The following is a 20,210-nucleotide window of genomic DNA, read 5'->3' as shown; positions in this document are numbered from 1 at the left end:
ACAGCACTGTGGGCTTCCTCTTCAAAACATCCTCTGGTAAAACCAATGTTAAGGCCCCTGATGACCTGCCGTTTTCACCCATCTCTGGCAGTGAGCTCCATCAACTCAGCCTCTGCTGTAATTCTCCTTGGATGAAAAAAATTCAAACACTCACTACTCAAAATGGCTGCCCAACTACTTCTCTCCTTCTCCTTTCTGTGGCAGGAACTGCTCTGGAAAGTTTCTGGGAGGAGTTATATAGCTAGTCTGCTAGCTCCGCCCCCTAGTGACTCACAGATTTGACTCACAGAAGCTCCACCCCCTCAGCAACAAGCACACCCTCCCAAGAGTTTTAAAAAAATTCTCACTACTCAAAATGGCTGCCCAGCTACTTCTCTCCTTCTCCTCTCTGTGGCAGTGGCAGGAACTACTCTCAATTTGGTTGTAACTGGGCATGTTCGCCAAATGTGGTATAATGATCCTTCATTTTTGTCACATTTCCAGCATATACCTTTTCAATTTTTTAATTATTATTTTTGCTAATTTGTTTGGTGTAAAATACCAGCGACGTACCATTTTATAGACATTTTCTATTATATCCATGGAAGATGTGAATTTTAAATCTTGACTCCATGCCTTTTTCCAGTTTTCTAATTTAATTGTATAGCCTATGTTTTTCACCCATTTGATCATAGGCCTGTTACAGACTGCCAAAATAAAGCTGCTTTGGGTCTCTTTGGAGGTATGTTATTTAAATGATGCATGGGTCCTAAGAGTCCGGAGGTGGCGCCAAAGCCACACTCCATTCCTAAGCACTGGAGTGCAGCTTTGGTGCAGCTTCCGGATTCTTAGGATGCATGCATCATTTAAACAGCATACCTCCAAAGAGACCTGAAGCAGCTTTATTTTGGCAGTCTGTAACAGGCCATACACTCTTTTATAGTTTTATTTTCTAATTCTCCTTTCAGAAGAAGGTAATATAATTTAGAAATTGTGGGGTTTTGTTGTTGATGTTGTTCTTGTTGTTTTGCCAGTTATTTTGTTGAATAAAGAAGCCTCTCATAACAACCTTCGAGGCATCCCAGACTGTTTTCATAATATTACAATATAAATTTACATTTTAAATGAAATATTTGCCTGTGGGAAAAGATGTCTTGGTGGAAGCTTTGTCCAGACTGCCAAAACGTAAGAGTAAATGAGAGGAGATTGTTGATAAAGTGGGACCCTCATTATATGCGTATAGCAAAATCCAAAATTGACCTCAATGGTGGCATGGCCACAAGGCTGCATGACCATTGGGGACTATGGGACTTTGCCTCCCCAGCCACCCGAAGCCTACCTTGCCATGAATCACGGGCCTTGGGCATCCCTTGGCTAGACGGAAGACCTGGATGGAAGGAAGCTCCGAGGCCAGTGCTCCGAAGTGCCCATTCCTAGGGGTGCTCTGGGGCCCATCTGAATGGCCTTGGAGTCCGTTTCAGCTGCAGCCACGCTGAGGCTCCCTTGCTCCACTTCCTGCCCTCCAGGCCTCACCATGCACACTGGGGCCCTCAGAGTTTCCTTCCATCCAGGTCTTCCTTCCACTTGCATGGTGAGCCCTGGAGGTCAGGAAGCAGAGTGTCAGAGTCTCAGCAGGTCCGGAGCCAAAACGTACTGTGAGGTCATCTAGTCGGGCCCAAGAGCACCCCCAGGAATGGCCACTCCAGGGCGCTGCCCTTGGACCTTTCTTCCATCCAGCTCTTCCTTCCAACCAAGGGATGCCCAAGCCTTGCAATTTCTGCTGGCTCCGGGGTCAGCAAGAACCAGGAGCCTTGGGCGTCCCTTGACTGGAAGGAAGACCTGGATGGAAGGAAGCTCTGAGGGCTGCACTCTGGTCAGTGGGCCCCAGAGCTCCCTCCAAGAATAGGCACTCCGGAGCACCGCCCTCGGAGCCAAACAGAGACAAGGCTTGGATTTTGCAGCTCCAGGCCCAGCAGCCGGGATGGAGGCTTTGGACCCCAAAATCCAAGCCTTGGCTCTGTTGCTGGCTCCCATGGAATCTCAACCAAATCCAGGGCTTGGATTCTGGGATCCAGATCCTCCCTCCTTGCTGCTGGGCCTGGTGCTGCACAATCAAAGCCTTGGCTCTGCTCCCAGCCCCAGCAGACCCTGCCCCCACAGGAAAGCCCAGGCAGAAGCTTCCAAAGAAGCAGGTAAGCAGGGGATGAGGGAGAGAGGGAAGGAGAGGAGAAGAAAGGAAGACGGGAGGAAAGGAGGGGGAAGGACTTTTGTCCCCAATGGCAGGACGGGTGCGCGCACACCGTCATTTTTGACAATATGGGCTTGCCATCTGCAGATGCTCAAATCCATGGATGGTAAAGGTATAAGGAGGGCCCACTTATTTACTTTATTTTTCACACAAAAGCTAGGTTTGGGAGTTGTGACTTGTAGCCAGGCAAAATGGCTAGTCTGCCTATCCAGGAAGAAGAATCCCTACAGAAAAGTCTGCTGGAAGGGATTAAGTGGGCAAAATAACACCCTAAAGAATTGGAGTTTTAAAGTGGTGTATGATGTAAAAGTGACAAGGTATTTGTATTGAGATCTAAAATCTTGCAATTATATCACAATGTGAGAGCTGCTGGATATTTTGGGTTTGTAAAGACCCTTCACCTTGTTAGAACAGAATATTGGTGGCTAGGAATGCACCAAGATGTGCAGGCATATGCATGGGAATGCCCAATTTGTGTGGTAGCAAAAAGGGTGGGGGGCAAGGCTTGGGGACTGTTGCAACTGCTCTACACCTCTGCACAGCCATTGGCAAACATCAGTATGTACTTTATAGTAAACTTGTCTGTGATCAAGGGTAAAAATGTGTTTTGGTAGTGACTGACCATTGCAAGCTGATTTTATATTCTCATCACCCAACAACTGGCAAAATTATATATTCAGCATGTGTACAAACTGAACAAGGTGCCCAGTAAAATGGTCTCAGATCAGGGCCCCAAAATTGCAACTTATTTCACAATTTTGGAATGCTTTCTTGAAATTTTGGGGGATCAAAGCATGCAAAGAACCTTCATTTCATCTATCATCCTCAGTGGGATGGCCAGATGAAACATGTAGATCAGATTTTGAAACAATAATTGAGGTGTTATGTAAATGTTCAGCAGAATGATTGGTTAGATTTACTCCCATTTGTGGAGGTGGCATGCAGCAATTCAGAGGACATTGGTCATCTGATGCAGTGTATGGGCAGGGACTGAAGGTGTTACCAAGCCTTGAGGCTATCCAAACTTATCAGGTGTCATTGATTGAGTGGACACAGCAAATCCAAACTTCCTGGCCTCACTTTGTCAACTTGTGATGGTGCTAAAGAAACTTACAAAAATATGTGGACTAGAAATGTGATCCTAATTAGGATTTTTGGGTGGGGCAAGCATGTTTTTTACAAAAGCTGCAGGTGTTTAAAAAGTTTGTGGCCCTGTTTGTCATGAAAAAACTGGTCAACGAAGCTATTACAGAGTTGATAACACACAAGACTCATAAGCAATTACATTCTGTACTCAAACCAGCATCGAAGGATAGTTTGTGGCATCCAAGAGACTTATGCCCATGTTCCATCTTAAATGATGGAGATTAACATTTTGAAGTGCCAAAGATTTTGGACTTTAGATTACATAAGAGCAAATTGTAGGACTTTGTTCAATAGAAACATTTTCCTATGGGGGAAGATGAGTGGGTAGATTCAAACATATGTGGGTACCTGGGTTAGTGCACAAATTTCATAGAATCATAGAGTTGGAAGAGACCGCAAGGGCCATCCAGTCTAACCCCCTGCCATGCAGGAAATCCAAATCAAAGCATCCCCGACAGATGGCCATCCAGCCTCTGTTTGAAGACCTCCAGGGAAGGAGACTCCACTACACTCCGACTACATGCACAATCAAGACAAACCATGCCTGGGGTAAACACAAGCTAATCATTGGTACTAGTAATGGGGGATTTCCACTATCCTGATATTTCTTGGAAGTCCAACTGGGAAAAGAGACAGAAAATATGATCTGAAAATAGAAATTTTGAAATGGCTACAAAAAGTCATCTCATCTGTGAATTGGACTGAATCAGATTTGGAAAGGGTACGCCGCATCAGACCAGGGACAAACAAGATAACACCACGAGATGTAATAGTAAGAGTAACGAATTACAACAAAAGGAAGGATTAATGAATATGATGAGGAAGAATCCAGAAAAATTAAAATTTGATGATACCAAAGTAGAAATATATAATGACTACGGCTTGCAAACAAAAATGTGGAGGATGTTGATGAAACCATGTACTATTGCATTGATGAGAGTGGGAATTTATTATACATGGGGACATCCTGTACTTCTGAAATTTCAGAAAGCAGGGAAATGATATAGGATTGAATCAGTGGAACAAGGACTACAATTGTTGAAAGATCTAGGGATATATAAAGAAGAAGAAAGAGCAACCGAAGAGTCTAAAAAATCTGAAGGAAATGGAAAAGTAGTTCAGGTTGGAAAACTCAGAGGAGAAGCATGTGGAGGAAGCAGATTTCCAGAGGAAAGGAGAATTTACTGCAATCAAGTTTAAAGTCAAGTTTTTTGTTTTTATTAGCACTTGGAGGTTGGCAGTTTCTTTGGGCCTTGGGATGTCTTCGTTACCCCTCTCCACAAGGGTAGCTTCGGTGACTGGGGATAGAGCAATGTGCTCTAGCAAGAAGAAGTGGAGAGGTAAATGGGACAGGGGGAGGGAGGGGAGGAGGGAAGGGATATGGGTTGCACAAATTGGAGCCATTGGATAAAGAAATAAACAGTACTATGTTAGATAAACTGAAAATTTCAGCTTTAAACACCAAAGGTCTTGGTTTAGTGTTTAAACAAAGAAGGATTGAAGCTTTATTACGAAAGGACGCAGCAGATGTTATCTTTATTCAAGAGACATACCAACGACAAGAGGGGGAAAATGAACTGAAATTGAACTGGGCAAAGAATTATGAGAAAGCATCTGGAAGTTCTAAATCAAAGGGGGTAGCAATAATAATTGCAAAAAAATGTAATTTTGTAATAAATAAGGTAATAAAAGATGATGAAGGAAGATATATAATAATACTGGGAGAACTAGGTGAGGATAATTATGTATTTGTGAATGTATATGCATCAAATAAAAAACAAGAAGAGTTTTATGAGAGAGTGTTAAAGAAAGTGGAAAAAATACAAAAATAATATGTGATCATAGCAGGAGACTTTAACATGCAAATGGATAAGATTAAAGACAAATGTAACCCCTCAGTAAAGGATAAACATAGAAATATAACAAACTTAAATAAAATAATGAAAAAAGGGAATTTAAAGATGTCTAGAGATTAGTAAAATGGGATGAAAAGAAATATACATATTATTATGCTGTACATAAAAATATACTAGAATAGATTATATTTTTATTTCAAAAATATGATAAATAAAGTTTTAGATACCAAAATATCAAGTATAAAAATAAGTGGCCATGCTTTGGTGAGTGTATAAATTATTATTAAGAAAGTTTATGAACAAATAAAGAGATGGAGATTAAATACCAAGATATTGAATTATAAAGATATTGTTGATAAAATAGGAAAGGAATGGCAAAAAACATGGGATATAAATAATAAAGATGTGACAAAAGTTTTGTTATGGGATATGATGAAGGCAGTAACAAGAGGAATGTGTATAAAAGAATCACATAACCTTCAAAAAAGAGAAGAAGAAAGAAAAAAGAAATTAGAAACAGATATAGAACAATTAGAGAATAAATATATAGTTAATAGAAATAAGCAGATTTATGTGGAATTAAGGGCAAAAAGGAAGGAATTGCAAAAGATAGAACTAGATTAAGTACAAGAAAATTTGATTTATTTAAGAAGGGACTATTTCGAATATAGTAATAAAAACTCAAAAATGATGGCCAGGTCCACACAGAAAAAGAAAATGGAAAGTATGATAAATATAGTGAAGGATAAAGCTGGGAATATGTGTAGATTGATGAAAGAAAAAATAAATTTTTTTGAAGAATTTTATAAAGATTTATATCAAGCAGGAAAAAATTCATTAGATAAAATAAAAAAATATGTAGAAGAAAATTGGGGACAAATATTAAAGGAAGAAGGAATTATTGGGAAAACCCATTGAAAAGGTAGAGATAATAGAAGTAATTAGAACTTACAAAAATGGGGAAAAAAACGCCAGAAACGCAGTTGGATGGTTTAGGACTGAATATTATAAGGTGTTTCAAAAATATGTTCCACAAAACTGTTGAGTTATATAATGAAATAATAAATGGAGAGAAAAAATCCCCGCATCATGGCAGCAATCATTGGTAATATTAATACCAAAAAAATAGATAAACGATTTAACAGACCCCGGGTCATAGACCTATATATTTACAATCAGGATTGCAAAGATAATCACAGCAATAATAGCAAATAGAATGAATAAACATATGTAAATAATAGGGAAGATCAATGTGGATTTGTGAAAGGAAGACAGATGTCTAATTAGTAGGTAGGTTTTGAGTAAAATACATGTGGGGGATAACAAAATCAAAGCAGGGATCTTGGCATTGATTATTTAAATTTTAATGGCCAAACATTAAAATTAAGGAAATGAAAATCCATTTATGAAAAATATATTAGAAATATGGATAAATATAAAAAAGGATTAATGAATGAAAATCAATGATAACACCAATAATAATGGGGGAAATTCCCCCCCAATTTAAAAAGATTAGATAAAGAATTAAAGGAAAGGAAAATAGATAAAATAGAAAATTGGATGGAATTAAAAAATAGGCAAAAAAAATTTTATGCAAATAGAACCATGGTTTAAAAATTGAAATAAAAAAAATAGAAAAAGGAAAATAAAATAATTTGAACAAATAATCCAGAAGGAAAAGAATGGAGGAAAATGAATATGAAAGGTACAACTAGTAAAATTTATAAAAATTAATGAAAAATAAGAGGAAAACTATTAAATCAAATTATTTTAAAAGAAATGTGGAAGATGAATTAGGATGTAAAATTTGTGATAATGAATGGAAAAGATTTGGGAACAAGACATTTGAATATTTATCAGTGTGAATTAAGAATTATTATAATGATTTGGAAATGGTTTGTTGACACAATGTGAGACTATATAATATAAACAAAGATAATTCAAAATATTGTGGAGAGGCTGTCAGGAAGTAGGATCATATATACATATTTGGTGGCATGTAATATGTACAAAAATTGGGAAATGGTATAGTCGAGATAGAACAATTATGAATATAAAGATAGATAAAAAACCAACCTAGTATTGTTATCAACTATATAATGAAGTAGAATGGAAAGAAGAAAAAAAACCTTGTAACAAATTTGTTTACTGCTGTGAGATTAATCTAGCAAGAATTGGAAAATAAAAATAAATGTGAAAATTGGAGGGATTGGTATAAAGAAGTTTGGAAGTTAGCATTAATGACAAATTAGCATGTAAATGAAAGTAAAAAAGGATTATGGAAAGAAATTATTTTGATGAAATTGGGAAAAAATTAATAAAAATATATTAGAAAAGAGATGGGAAATTACTCCACGGAGGAATTAAATTTTGGATGGAGTATAAAGAGAAGGCCGGGGGTGGGGGGGGGTGGGGGCACTGAGGTGATATTTAGGATTTTTTGTTAACTTCAAAAAACGAATAACTGCAAATGTATGTATGGAAAGAGTATAAAATCTGTTTTGTTTAGTAAAATTTCAAAAATACTAAATTTTTAAAAAAAGGAAGTCCAACTGTGCCAGAGATTTAAGGTTCAACAAATTGCTTAATTGCCTTACAGACAATTTCATTATCCAGATTATAGAAGAGCCAACAAGGGGATCAGCTATTTTCGATCTGATCCTAAACAACAGTGATGATCTGGTTAATGGGGTCAACGTGGCAGGATTCTTAGGAGTGATCACACGCTCCTGGAATTTACAGCAGAAATGGTTAGCCAGGTATAGACAGACACAAGTTCTAGACTTTAAGAAAATTGATTTGAGTAAACTTTGGGAAATACTGGTAATGATCCCATGGTCAAAAATTCTAATAAAGAAGGGGGGGGGTCATGGTTGATGGGAATTTCTTTAAACTGAAATATTAAAAGCACAATTTATTTCTTTTTTTTTAAATAAATTTTTATTGAGAATTCACATAGTAAAACACAATAACACAACACAAAAAAACAAAAAATAAAAAATATAATATTAGTAATAAACTTAAATTTATCTTATAAATAACAAACCAATCACCTATCTTTGTCAGGTTTTAGAATAAGTGAGATGCTTGCTTCTTTCCAAGTTTTTGGGAGATTATCTATATTAATTTCATTCAACATTTTTTGTAATGGATCTATTAATTGTTCTTCTAATACTTTATAATATGTTGTAAAACCATCAGGACCTGGAGTTTTCCTTTTTTTTTTTTTTTTTTTTTTTTTTTTTTTTTTATGACTTGTCTGATTTCCTCTTTAGTTATTGGTATCTCCAAAGAGTTAATCTGATCCTCAACTATTTGTGGAAAATTAATTTTATCAATATAATTCTTCATTTGTCTTATCTCAATGTCTTGTTCATAATATAAAGTTTTAAAGTAATTGTAAAAAATTTCTTTTATTTTTTTCTTGATCCGTTACTATTTCTTCTCCCAATTTAATTTGTGTTATTAAATTTTTCTCCCTTTCTTTTTTAGTTTTATATGATAACCACCTTCCAGATTTATTTGCATTTTCAAAGTAATATTGCTCTGTAAATTTCATTCTCTTTTCGACCTCATCTGTTAAACACATTGATTTTGTGTTTAACAAAAGCACAATTTCAAACAGTTCCAATGAAGAAGAAAAATGGGAGGTCTTTAAAGAAACCAGGATGGATGTCTAAAGAGCTAAGATTTAAAAGGGGCATCTACAAGAAATGAAAAATGGGGGAAATCACCAGAGAAGAATTCAAACAAATAGCCAGGTCATGTAAGGAGAAAGTCAGAAAAGCTAAAGGACAGAATGAGTTCAGAGTTGCTAAAGAGGTTAAAAACAATTAAAAGGGGTTGGGGTTTTTGGGGTTTTTTATTGTTTTTATGTTTGTAGAAAAAGTAAGAACAAGGGCCACTGCATGGAGAAGATGGCAAAAAGCTAATGGGACCGAGAAAAGACAGAATTAATCAACACCTTCTTTGCCTTGGTGTCTGAAAAGGAGAACGGTGCTCAAATTGGAACAGTGCTCAGCCTGGGGGAAATGGAGCAGATGATGCACTATGGGAAATACAGCAGACAATCGGTAAAGCGGTAGTACAGGAATACCTGGCTACTCTAAATCAATTGAAGCCCCCAGGGCTAAATGAATTTCATCCAAGGGGTATTAAAAGAACTGGCAGAAGTAATCTCAGAATCACCAGCAATTATCTTTTAGAATTTCTGGCAATCAGAAGTCCCAAAAGACTGGAGGAAGGCAAGTGTTTTTCCCATCTTCAAAAATGGGAGGGGGAGGAGAGAATTCAAATAATTACTGCCCAATCAAGCAGACATCAATACTAAGATTCTAGAGCAGACCAGGAAACAGTCAGTAGAAAGAAAATGGTTTGATCATTAAAAGTCAACAAAGCTTTCTCAAAAATAAGTCACACCAGATTAATCTTTTCTCCCTTTTTTGATACTTTGAGAGAAGTAATAGTACTACACTATTCTGCTCTGATCCAGTTTTGAGGATGGCACTTCAATTAGGATATTCACAAGCTGGAATGTGTCGAGAGGAGAGTGACCATAATGGTGAAAGGTCTGGAAACCATGTCCTATAAAGAGTGGTTTAAGGAGCTGGCTATGTTTAGCCTGGAGAAGGGAAAAATGGATGGCCGATGTGATCTGTTCCAACTCTATGATTCAATGAGTTTTGCACCAATTTTGTTAAGAGGGAGATATTGTGGGAGGATGTCAGGATCCAAATCCAAAAGAGTTCCTTCCATAGTTTTGATGGTGTTACCTGCCTACATTCCTGGTTTACAAGCAGATGGGTGGGGAGGAGAGATTTTAATGAGAGTTCTAATGTCACTCACATGTGCAATGGCTGGTACAGGGTTGGAAGGGAGCAACTCTGGGAAAGAGAGACTATGAGAGTGTTTACATCTGAGGATTAATCAGTGTAAGCCTATTCAAAGTTTGCATTTCTGTGTGCTTTAATTATACTGTGTAACCAACCATGTCTCAGTCCTGACAACATAGGGCTGCTGGGAACATCTCTGGTTTCTGAATAGAATCTTACAATCATAGGCCCATTACAGATGGGCGTAAAGTACGTCCTGGGGACGTACTAGGGTTAGGGAAAGTGTGTGCCTTACGCATGCACCTAACCCTAGCACGTCCCCAGGATGTACAAAATCTGGAACTCTCTGGAATGGACTCCCGGAAGATATCCGCCTTAGCGGGTCATTGGAAGCCTTCAAAAAGGCATTAAAAACCTACCTCTTCCAACAAGCCTACCCTCTCGACTCTCTTTAGAGACTGTACTCCCCAACCTGACTATGTTACTGTAAATATTTTTGATTATTTAATTTTATTTAATTGTGCTATTTTTAGATAATTTTATTGAATTGTTAATACTGTACTGCAATTGTAATAGTAATTGTATTTTTAACTGTTTTTATGCTGTATTATGACCACGGTCATAGTTTTAAGTGATGTAAACCGCTTTGATCTCCAGGAAAAGCAGTATATAAATAAATTGTTTATTATTATTATTTTATTAAAATGGCGGTGCCATATACACATAGGCGCCGCCATTACGATGTCACTAACGCGCCGCCTCCAAATTGAGCGCCCTTTCTGCGGTGCTAGAAGGAGCTCCGAAATGGAGCTCCTTCCGCGATTTGCATCGCTGGCGCAGCCTTTAGATGGCTGCACCAGCAACACAAGGGAGAAAGAGGCCAAGTGGCCCCTTTCTCCTCCTCCCCACCGCCGTCGGGTGTCCTTGGGGCATGAAGCCCCAAGGACACCCCTTTCCAGGCCGCGGGGAAGCATCCTTTTGCCGCTTCCCCACGGCCTGGAAAGCAGCGGATCGGGGCCTCAGAGGCTGCCGCTCTGGCAGCTGAGGGCCCAATCTGGAAGGGAAAGGAGTGCCTACAAGCCGCCCCAAAGGGGCGGTCTGTAACATGCCATAGAATCATAAAGTTGGAATAGACAACTGTCAGGAAGTATCTAATTAGGGGAATTTCTGAATTTAGCTCAAATTGCTGAGAGGGAGGGTCCTAACAACACCCTTGTGAGACCGTGTCCCGTGATGTATATGAGAGGTCCAAAAGAATCCCTTGAGAGACGATGCTCAATTAAGTCCAAATATTTATTAAAAGGGGAAAACAAACGCACAGCAAAAGGCATACACATACATGTGTACACGCAATTCTCAATGAAAGTAAAAGAGGGAAATTTGAGAGAGAGTTGAGAGAGGCAAATCTACGGGAGAACTTACTTCCGAAGGCTTCTCCAGGGACCAGATGTGGATATAGATGATGAGAGGACACGGCCACCGAAACATGGGGGAAAATGGCTGAGGGAGCTAAAATCAGAGTTTGGTCTGACGGGAAGCCAGGCTGTATTCTGAATGTAGCACATCGGTGTGTGCTTAGACTGAGGCTTACATAGACAATTTCTAGACTCTGGCTATGAACGTAATGGCTTAACTGCAGCCAAGACAAAGGATGTAAAGACTGGGCTTTTGTTAAACCAAGGTGAAGAATAGTCTTGGCCAATGCACTTGGATCTGAACACAATCATGGAAGGCAAACAGATGAATTTACTTAATCACTGGGCCATCAGGTGTGAGGCCGAAAACAAACAGCAGGTATTGTACTGTTTTTTGGAGGAGAAGGTTTTCCTTGTCTAGCAACTCCCAAACTTCCTGTGGGGAATTTCCAGTCTTTTCTCTAGGGCTCCTATCCCCTCCTTTGCAAGCTGCCTACATGACATCTCTGCTTTGGAGAAATGGCAGTGTCCCTAGGAGGTCAGCTTGGGGGGGTCAAAGTGAATTTCACACACACTCCAAAATTTAATATAAATCGATATGCTCTAACACCACAAGGGCCATAGAATCATAGAGTTGGAACGACTACAAAGGAATAAATTTGTTCTTTTCATTACTGAAGCTTGGGTTTCTGAACTGAAGTAATCCTGTCTGTGACAGATGCTTTTTAAAGAAGAATTTGATTTTATAAATCCCATCTACATTTTAACATATTTCCTCAGTAATTAGTCCCATTCTTTGTAAGACTGAAGAATCAGTCCAAAACACTTAGGTTTATCCCTCCTGTCAACCTTAGAATTGTAGAATTGGAAGAGGTCACAATTCTATGGCCATCCAGTCCAAACACCTGCCATGCAAGAACTCTCAATCAAAGCGTCCCTGATGGATGTCCATCCAGCCTCTGTTTAAATACCTCCAAAGAAGCAGATTCCACCACACTACGAGGAAGCGTATTCCACTGTCAAACAGCTCTTACTGTCAGGAAGTTCCTCCTAATTTTTAGGTAGAATCTCTTTTTCTGTAGCTTGCATCCATTGTTTTGGATCTTATTCCCTGGGGCAGCAGAAAACAAGCTTGCTAGATCCTCAACAGGGCTATCATATCACCCCTTAACCACCTCTTCTCCAGGCTAAACATACAGGCTAAACATATGCAGCTCTCTATGTCATTCCGCATAGGGCATGGCTTCCAGACCCTTCACCATTTTAGTCACCACCATTGACATGCTCCAGTTTGTCAACATCCTTTTTGAAATGTGGTGCTCAGAACTGGAAACAGTACTGTATTCAAGCTGTGGCCTGACCAAAGCAGAATAGAGAAGCACTGTTACTTCCCTTGATCTAGACAGTATACTTCTATTGAGTTTTGCACCCATGCTTAACTTGTGGTCTACTAGGACTCCTAGATCCTTTTCACACATAGTCTTGTTAAACTAGGTGTCCCCCATCCTATATCTATGCATTTCATTTTCCCACCCTAAGTGCCATACTTTACATTTCTCCATATTGAAATTTATCTTGTTACCTTTGGCCCTGTTCAGGTCATTTTGAATTTCAATCCTCTCCTCTGGGGTATTAGCTACTCCTCCTAATTTGGTGTCATCTGCATATTTGATAAGCATGCCCTCTATTCTTTCATCCAAGTTGTTGATATAGATGTTAGATAGCACTGGGCCCAGGACAGAACCCTGTGGCACTGGTCACTAGTCAGTTCTTTCCAGGATGAAAAGGAGCCATTGCCAAGCACCATTTAGGTCTCCTGCCTTGCCAGCCTGTCAGGCATTAAGCCTTCTCTCCACCAATAAATTCAGCTAAATGTGGTATTACTCGAGCATATAGATTTTCATTTTGTCTCTCAGTAAGTCATCTGAGTTTTAAGCATTTCCCCCTATATCTTAGTTCTTGATTCAAAATAGAAGGTTTTTTTCCCCTTTGATCTTCTGATTAGGTATTTTTTTCTAGATCTTGAGTTTTGGGTTTTAGAGATTCTATTTCTCCTCTCATGCTTGTCACTTCTTTTGTGACTTCTTTGATTTTCTTTTCCAGTTTCTCAAGCCCTTTATTTATATTAATTAATTAATTAATTAATTTCCTGTTGTCTTTCAGGTCTTCCCTAATTTCTTGTTTGAAGGTTCACATCTCATTAATTATTAATTGAGTTGGATCTGTTTGTTTTGCTGGAGCTTCAACAGAACCTCTTCTGCTTGTAGTGTACATTTCAGCTCTGGGAGTTTGCAGCCTTGTTGTTTCTGCCATTTCCTTGTGTGGATTCCCCCTCTTTTTTTTATCCTTGTGATCCTCTGGATTGTTTTTCTAGATTAAATCACAACTTTTCCTTCTTGTCTTCATTTATTTGTTTTTATTTCAGGCAGCTGCAATATTTTGATTCTATTTAGCTCTTAGTGTACAATATTAGCAATTTTGTTCTTTATTTTGTTATAGTTCCCAGAGAATGGGCTAGTTTCTTATTAAGTCAAATGGTGAATAGCGAGGTGTCTGTTGCTTGTCTCAGTTTATATTTCTCTGGGCTTAGTTGATGATTCATCAAAATAGTAACAGGAAAGAGGAAATATAAAAATTTCCTGGGGCATTATTAGATAATTCAGTTGCAGTCAGTTCACTTAACCACAGATTAATGTTGAGCTAAGTCTAGAAAGAGACAAAGAGCAATCAGTTCAATTAATCAAACAAAAATTAATTGATTAATTAATTAATTTCAGTTCATTGGTCAGCTAATTAGCTAATCAGATCAACAATCAGTTATCAATCAGTTGGGTAATCCAAAAAGGAGGAAAATATTTAGGTTACTCAGGAAAGCAGTCAATTCAGTTAGTTAGACAAGGCATCAATTGTTGGTTCAGTTAATTATACAGTTCATTGTTCAGTTCCTTGTTCAAATAAGCAGGCCAACAATCAGTTGTCAATACCTTAAGCTATTTGGAGAGGAAAGAAATGCAGATTAATCAACTAAGTAGTCTATTCTGTTAAACATATAGTCAATCAATTGTCAGATAATTTGTTGTGCAGTTCATTAATTATTTGGGTGAACAAATAGTCAATTGTCCATAAATTGATCTATCAGAGAAGGAAGGAAATTCAGATCGGCCAAGCCAGCATACAATGCAGTTAATCAAGCATGCAATTTATTAAATTAAGCTATCAGATAAGAGAAGAGAAATCGGCTGCTTATTTTCCTATTAATTTCTTAGTAATCTTTGCTAATTTACTTGAGTATCAAGTATGAAGGAAAAAAGAATATATAAATATAAAAGATTACTTAGCACTTAACTAAATTCTATTAGCAGGGGTTTGCTTGAAGATTAAGGGTTGAGGATTAAAGAGACAGAGTTATGTCTACTCCACTTTCTGTTAGCGTATTTAATGTTTATATATTCTAGAATGCAATTTAAAATTAAAAAACAAAGTTCATTCAATTATTCATTTAGTTCCTTGGGTTCAAATTAGTTAGCTGGAGCCAAGGTCTATTCAAATGAAATCAGAGTTTTCTCTCTTTGCTTCCGTAGCTTCCCTCCATCTGACACTATTTCCACTAACTGCTCCTGATTTTTTTAAAAAACTTTTTTCTTCCCCTCTCCACTGTCTGACTTCTTTTAGGTCTTTCTGGCCACCATTTCTTACTTTACTTTATCTTTTGCCTTTGAGTTACTTTTTAACTTTTGGGGGTTTCTTTGCTTGGCTTTTCTTTGTCTTCATTCTTTTCTGCTTTCCTCTCCCGACCTCTTTTTCACTCCACTGTTGATTTTTACCACTGTCTCCTAGTTCTTGTTTGTGTCCGTGTCGGGCGTCGTCTATCTCCTTCAATAATCCAGGATAAACGTTATATATTTTTCAGGAGTCTAATCTTATTAGCTTTTTTGCCATTTGATTTTCTTAGATGTGGCACTGTTTGATGTCTTCGTAGGCTATTAAATTTGTGGAGTGCCTCTTGAGTTTGCCTTGAAGTAGTGAGGGCGTCTCCTCAGTCTATTTGTTATTGCGGTTGTAGTTGTAGTGTTGTGGTGTTATTCTTTCTCCATCTCCTGAATCAATTCCTGAGAGATTATATTATTGTTAAAATAAGGAAAATGTTCTTGTTCGTTCTAACAAACTGAAGCCTCAGGTTAGGATAAAAACTGCTTCACAAGCCAAATAGTCTCCAGTTAGTTGTTCCAGTGTCTTTGGTTGGCTACAAAGTCATGGTGAGGTTAGCCTTGATCACTCAGGGTGTTCTAAAGAAAAGGCAGTTGGCTGCTTTCCGGCTTTCTGGCTGTGGGATGTCTTCTCCAAATATATTTATATTTGGGTTATTTTGTTCTTCAGTCCTTTTGGTCACTCTCACTTCCTTCTCCTCCTTCCAGTCCCAAGCATCAAATCCCTTCCCAAGGTTTGATTTGGAGGGGAGGAGTTCCACCTCTTATTCTGCCTTTTTGGAAGACGGGATCTGAGAGCTTCCCCAACACACGTCCGAACTCCTCAGCCCCATGACCAGAAGTCCCATGGCTTTTAATTTTATTCATAGATAATTATATTCTAACTTCTGTGTGAAGTCATACGCGGGTGGGCTTTACGCGGCATTCAGCATACACTGAAACCATGCAGGGAGGAAGGGACAGCACGTCCCATAGGGAGTAATGGGGTGCATGCCCATGGCACGCACACCGCCACGCCACCGCATTCACGAGCCCCATTCATTTAAATGGGGATTGAGCATGCACGGAATTTGCTTTACGTAGGGGAGTCAGAACATATCCCCCACATAAAGCAAGGGCGCACTGTACTTTCAGCTATACTCATTTTAACTCTTCTTGGCATCCTTCAGTCCTAGCTAATTGTAAGCTTTTTGATCCTGTGTAGCTAACAAGCACCAACAAAATAAAGTGCCAGAAGCTTGTCACTACTATAGAAAGCTTTAGCCTTAAGACACAGTGAAAAACAGCTTTCTCACAGATTTAATTTTTGTTGTGTTGGAATAGAAGCCCATTGTTAGTCATTTAATTTATTACAGTATTATTGCCATTGTGTTTGGAGGGAGATACAGTAGTATTTATAGATTTTTTGCCAGAAATGCCAAAATTAACTTGGAAGAGTTTTTGGCTGGGGGAGGTTTGGGGAGAAATTGATGCTGTGCCTCAGGCAACTTTCTTTGTTTCTTACACTGGTCTATGTGACTGTGAAAAAGCAGCATGTGTCCCTTAGGAAGAATGATATGTACATGTGGCAAAATATGTCTGAAAGTATTATGTAGAATGCAATACAGAAAATGTCTAGCTTATATTGTACAGTGGGCCCTTGGCATCCCCTTGGGTTTGGTTCCAGTCCCCCCCCCAACATGGCTGCCAAAATCCATGGATGTGCAAGTCCCATTATACACAATGCTGTCGTAAAATTGTGTTCCTTATATAAAATGATCAAAGTTTGCTTTGGGGGATTTAAAAAATATATTTTCAAGCTGTGGATGGTTGAATCTGTGGATAAAGAATCCATGGATAAGGAAAGATGTCTATATTATGTTTGATAATTATGTGCTGTTATGAGCATATTTATAGAAGTCCCTTCATCTCATGCTTTTCCTTCACCTTCATCTCATGTCTCATGTCCCTTCAACTCATGCATGAGAGCTCTCATGCTTTTCCTTTCCCTTTTTGGGAAACAAGGAAAATACAGGTAGGTCTTGATTGGTTGTTTAACACATTATTTTGACTTTCAGGAAGAAATATTGACCTGCACAAGTTTAATGCATGTGTGTTTTAATAAAGGTTCAACATCAAAGCTGCAGTAGACCTCACTGGAACTCATTCATCAGGCTGCTTTTCATTCATCTAATCGCAACTGTATTCTTTGCACTGAGAATGGCTAAAGGAGCAAAAGGCCCCAAACCAAAAAAGGTCACTTTGAAAGTTGCTAAGACTTGCATCAAGATAACATTTGATGGGAAGTATCGCCTTGATCTGAGTAAGATGGGCATCACAACTTTCCCCAGATGCATCCTTAAACTGGCTGATGTGGATGAATTAGACCTCAGCAGAAACATGATCAAGAAGATCCCAGACTCAATTGAGAAATTTCAGAATCTACGTTGGCTAGATTTGCATAGCAACCAGATTGACAAATTGCCAGAAACAATAGGGAATCTACAAAACCTTGTTTTTCTGAACCTCAGCAACAATAAGCTCACAGCTCGGAGCTTGCCAGTGGAGCTAAACCAGCTCAAGAACCTGCGTAACCTCAACCTTGGCCTAAACCATATTGACAATCTCCCAACTACTCTGGGGGCTTTAAAAGAACTTCAAGAAGTTGGGGTATTTGACAATTTGCTGACTACCATCCCTAACAGTATTGCAAAGCTCCCCAAACTCAAGAAGTTAAATACCAAGAGAAACCCTTTCCCTGGCCCTACGGAAGAAGAACTCTTTATTGATAATATCAAGCGCCTTGAGACACTTTACTTGGTGGAAGAGAAAGATCTTTGCTTCCCATGCTTGAGAAAATGTCAGGAGGAGAGGGACAAGTTAAACAAACTAAAGAATACAGTGTCTACTCCACTCAGAAAGCCAAACTTTTCAAACCTCATGACACCCAACTCCCTGGCAAAAGAGAATCAAGCAGAATGGAGGTAAACTGGGCCACAGCTGTCATCCATAGATGCATGGCCATTCATGAGGTAGGGCCATAGCATGGCATCCTTGCATCCAACCCTTGTAATTGCTTCCAAGCAATAAAACTGCTCTTGATCACATAATTCTGTCTACTAAAATGGATTTTCTTCTAGTAGGCATGTATCAATCTTATTCGTATTCGTATTAATCCCACTGTTTCTCCAGTATTGGGACTCAAAGTGGCTCACAATTTAAAAGAACAAAACAATTAAAAACATACAAAAAGAAAGCATTAAAATAGAAGTAAACTATTTGCAGTATTAAAACAAGTCATCTTCACTAAAAGAAGAAAGTGCAATTTAAATGATAAAAACTTCAGGAAAACAGTTCAGTTAAAACAAGACATCACCCCTAGCCCATTCTTTTAAAACTTTCTGTTTTGAACATTTGTCAGAATAAAAACGTTCCAGCCTACCACCAGAAAGACAAGGACAGAGATCAGCTAACAGGCAAGCTCAACATGGATCTTTGATGTGAGTGGAAGAGAAAGCATAAAGTGAGCTTGGGACAGTTGGATTAAATTTCCCAGTCTTTTTTTTTTTTTTTTTTTTTTTTTTTTGGGAGAGATTGTTGGGTCAAGGGTGAGGGTCTGTTGGAGTAAGGCTGTTTGGGTTTGTTTGAGCTTAGTGGAGGCCTGTTTGTATATGCATTAGTGTCTATTGTAATTTGATGACCTTGTGTCTGTCAGGGTGAAGAGTTTTTGTGAGCTTAGTAGAAGTATGATTTTATGCTTATTAGTAGTCTGTTCTATTGTGGGTAGCCTCAGATCCCCTTCCAAAGCACACTGTCTCAGGAAGGTAGGACTTTTGCTCAGAGGAAGTGAGTCAGAGATTTGGTGAAGGAAGGAGCTAGCAGCCTCTTGTTCTCTATGTAGCTGCAGCCCCAGACTCTGGAACTCATTGAACAGATCTTGGCTAACAGACAAGACCAACAAAGGAGTTTTACATGGATGTTTAGTGGGGGAATTTGCCAGAGGAGGCCCTGAGTTCTGTTTCAGTACCTACTTATGACTACAGCATATGGACAGTGATGGGGCTGCTGCAGTCACATGCAACAGCGTTGGTAAACATACTTGTCAAAGGATGTGAGTAACTTCACCTGCACCAAGTGCAAGTTGTTTCCCTAGTTGGAAGAGAAGGTCCAGGAACCTGAAGCCCACATATCCACTATGCAGAATTTTAGCGAGCATAACGATTTCTTGGGCAGAGAGGAGCAGACTATCCTGATTGAGAAACATACAGGAGATGTTTCTGTGGAGGAAGTCAGTACCCAAACAGAGGAGATAGACAAGTTGAGGCATGTGACATATAGCTGTAGAAGGACCAGGGATCATTCTGTGAGTTTGAACCTCTCTCCCTTTCAGTTATGTTAAAATAATTTTTATTCACTGTTCAAAAATAACAAAAACACAGTGATACACAATACACAAAACAGATAAACATAAACACACACACACAAAACAAATGGTAATAACTCCCCTTATCCCTATCTATTCTTCTCCTTTAAAGATAAAAAGTCTTCCCATTTCTTTCTGACTGTAACTATCTATTATTCTGTTTCCTCTTGTCTTCTTATCATCCTTAATACAACATAGCTATTTTCATTATCAAAAGTCTGTGTTTCAGTCCTAAAAAGAACTACTCAAATCCTATCATGCTAGTATCCCCTCTGTATTGATAATTCAAATATTCAATAATATTTAAAACTGTTTTAATATTGTCCTTTACTTGCCTTTTGTTAAGAAATATTTTTGTCATTATTTATATAGTCTTATAAAAATGTTTTAAATGGATTTGCCAAAATTACAGCAAAAATCCTGTAGTTTTCATTTAATAATGATTTAGGCCTATAGTTTTCATAATAATTTTCCTTGGGTAATGCCACAATATTTGCTCAAAGTATCCAGGATTTGTATTTTTAAAGAACATCATTCATTCTTAATTAAAGGGGTTTCACTATTGTCATAAAATGTGTTATAATATTCTGATGATAGGCAGCTGGGCCTGACAATACCCCCCCCC

General features: G+C 38.4%; 1 protein-coding gene across 1 annotated transcript in view; it reads left to right on the top strand.

The window, feature by feature from the left end:
* Positions 1-18,262, top strand: part of LRRC18 (leucine rich repeat containing 18) — a 38,149-nt gene extending 19,887 nt beyond the window's left edge. Inside the window, exon 2 of the mRNA XM_042460069.1 lies at positions 17,290-18,262. Within this exon, the coding sequence (XP_042316003.1) occupies positions 17,383-18,150 (768 nt within the window). The 5' untranslated portion in view covers positions 17,290-17,382 and the 3' untranslated portion in view covers positions 18,151-18,262. The remainder of the gene's footprint in view (positions 1-17,289) is intronic.
* The last annotated feature ends 1,948 nt before the right edge of the window (positions 18,263-20,210 follow it).

This window comes from Sceloporus undulatus, chromosome 3, assembly GCF_019175285.1.
Source record: "Sceloporus undulatus isolate JIND9_A2432 ecotype Alabama chromosome 3, SceUnd_v1.1, whole genome shotgun sequence".
Classification (NCBI taxonomy): domain Eukaryota; kingdom Metazoa; phylum Chordata; class Lepidosauria; order Squamata; family Phrynosomatidae; genus Sceloporus; species Sceloporus undulatus.
Note: the sequence above shows the minus strand (reverse complement) of the source record. Positions and strands in the feature narration are given on the sequence as shown.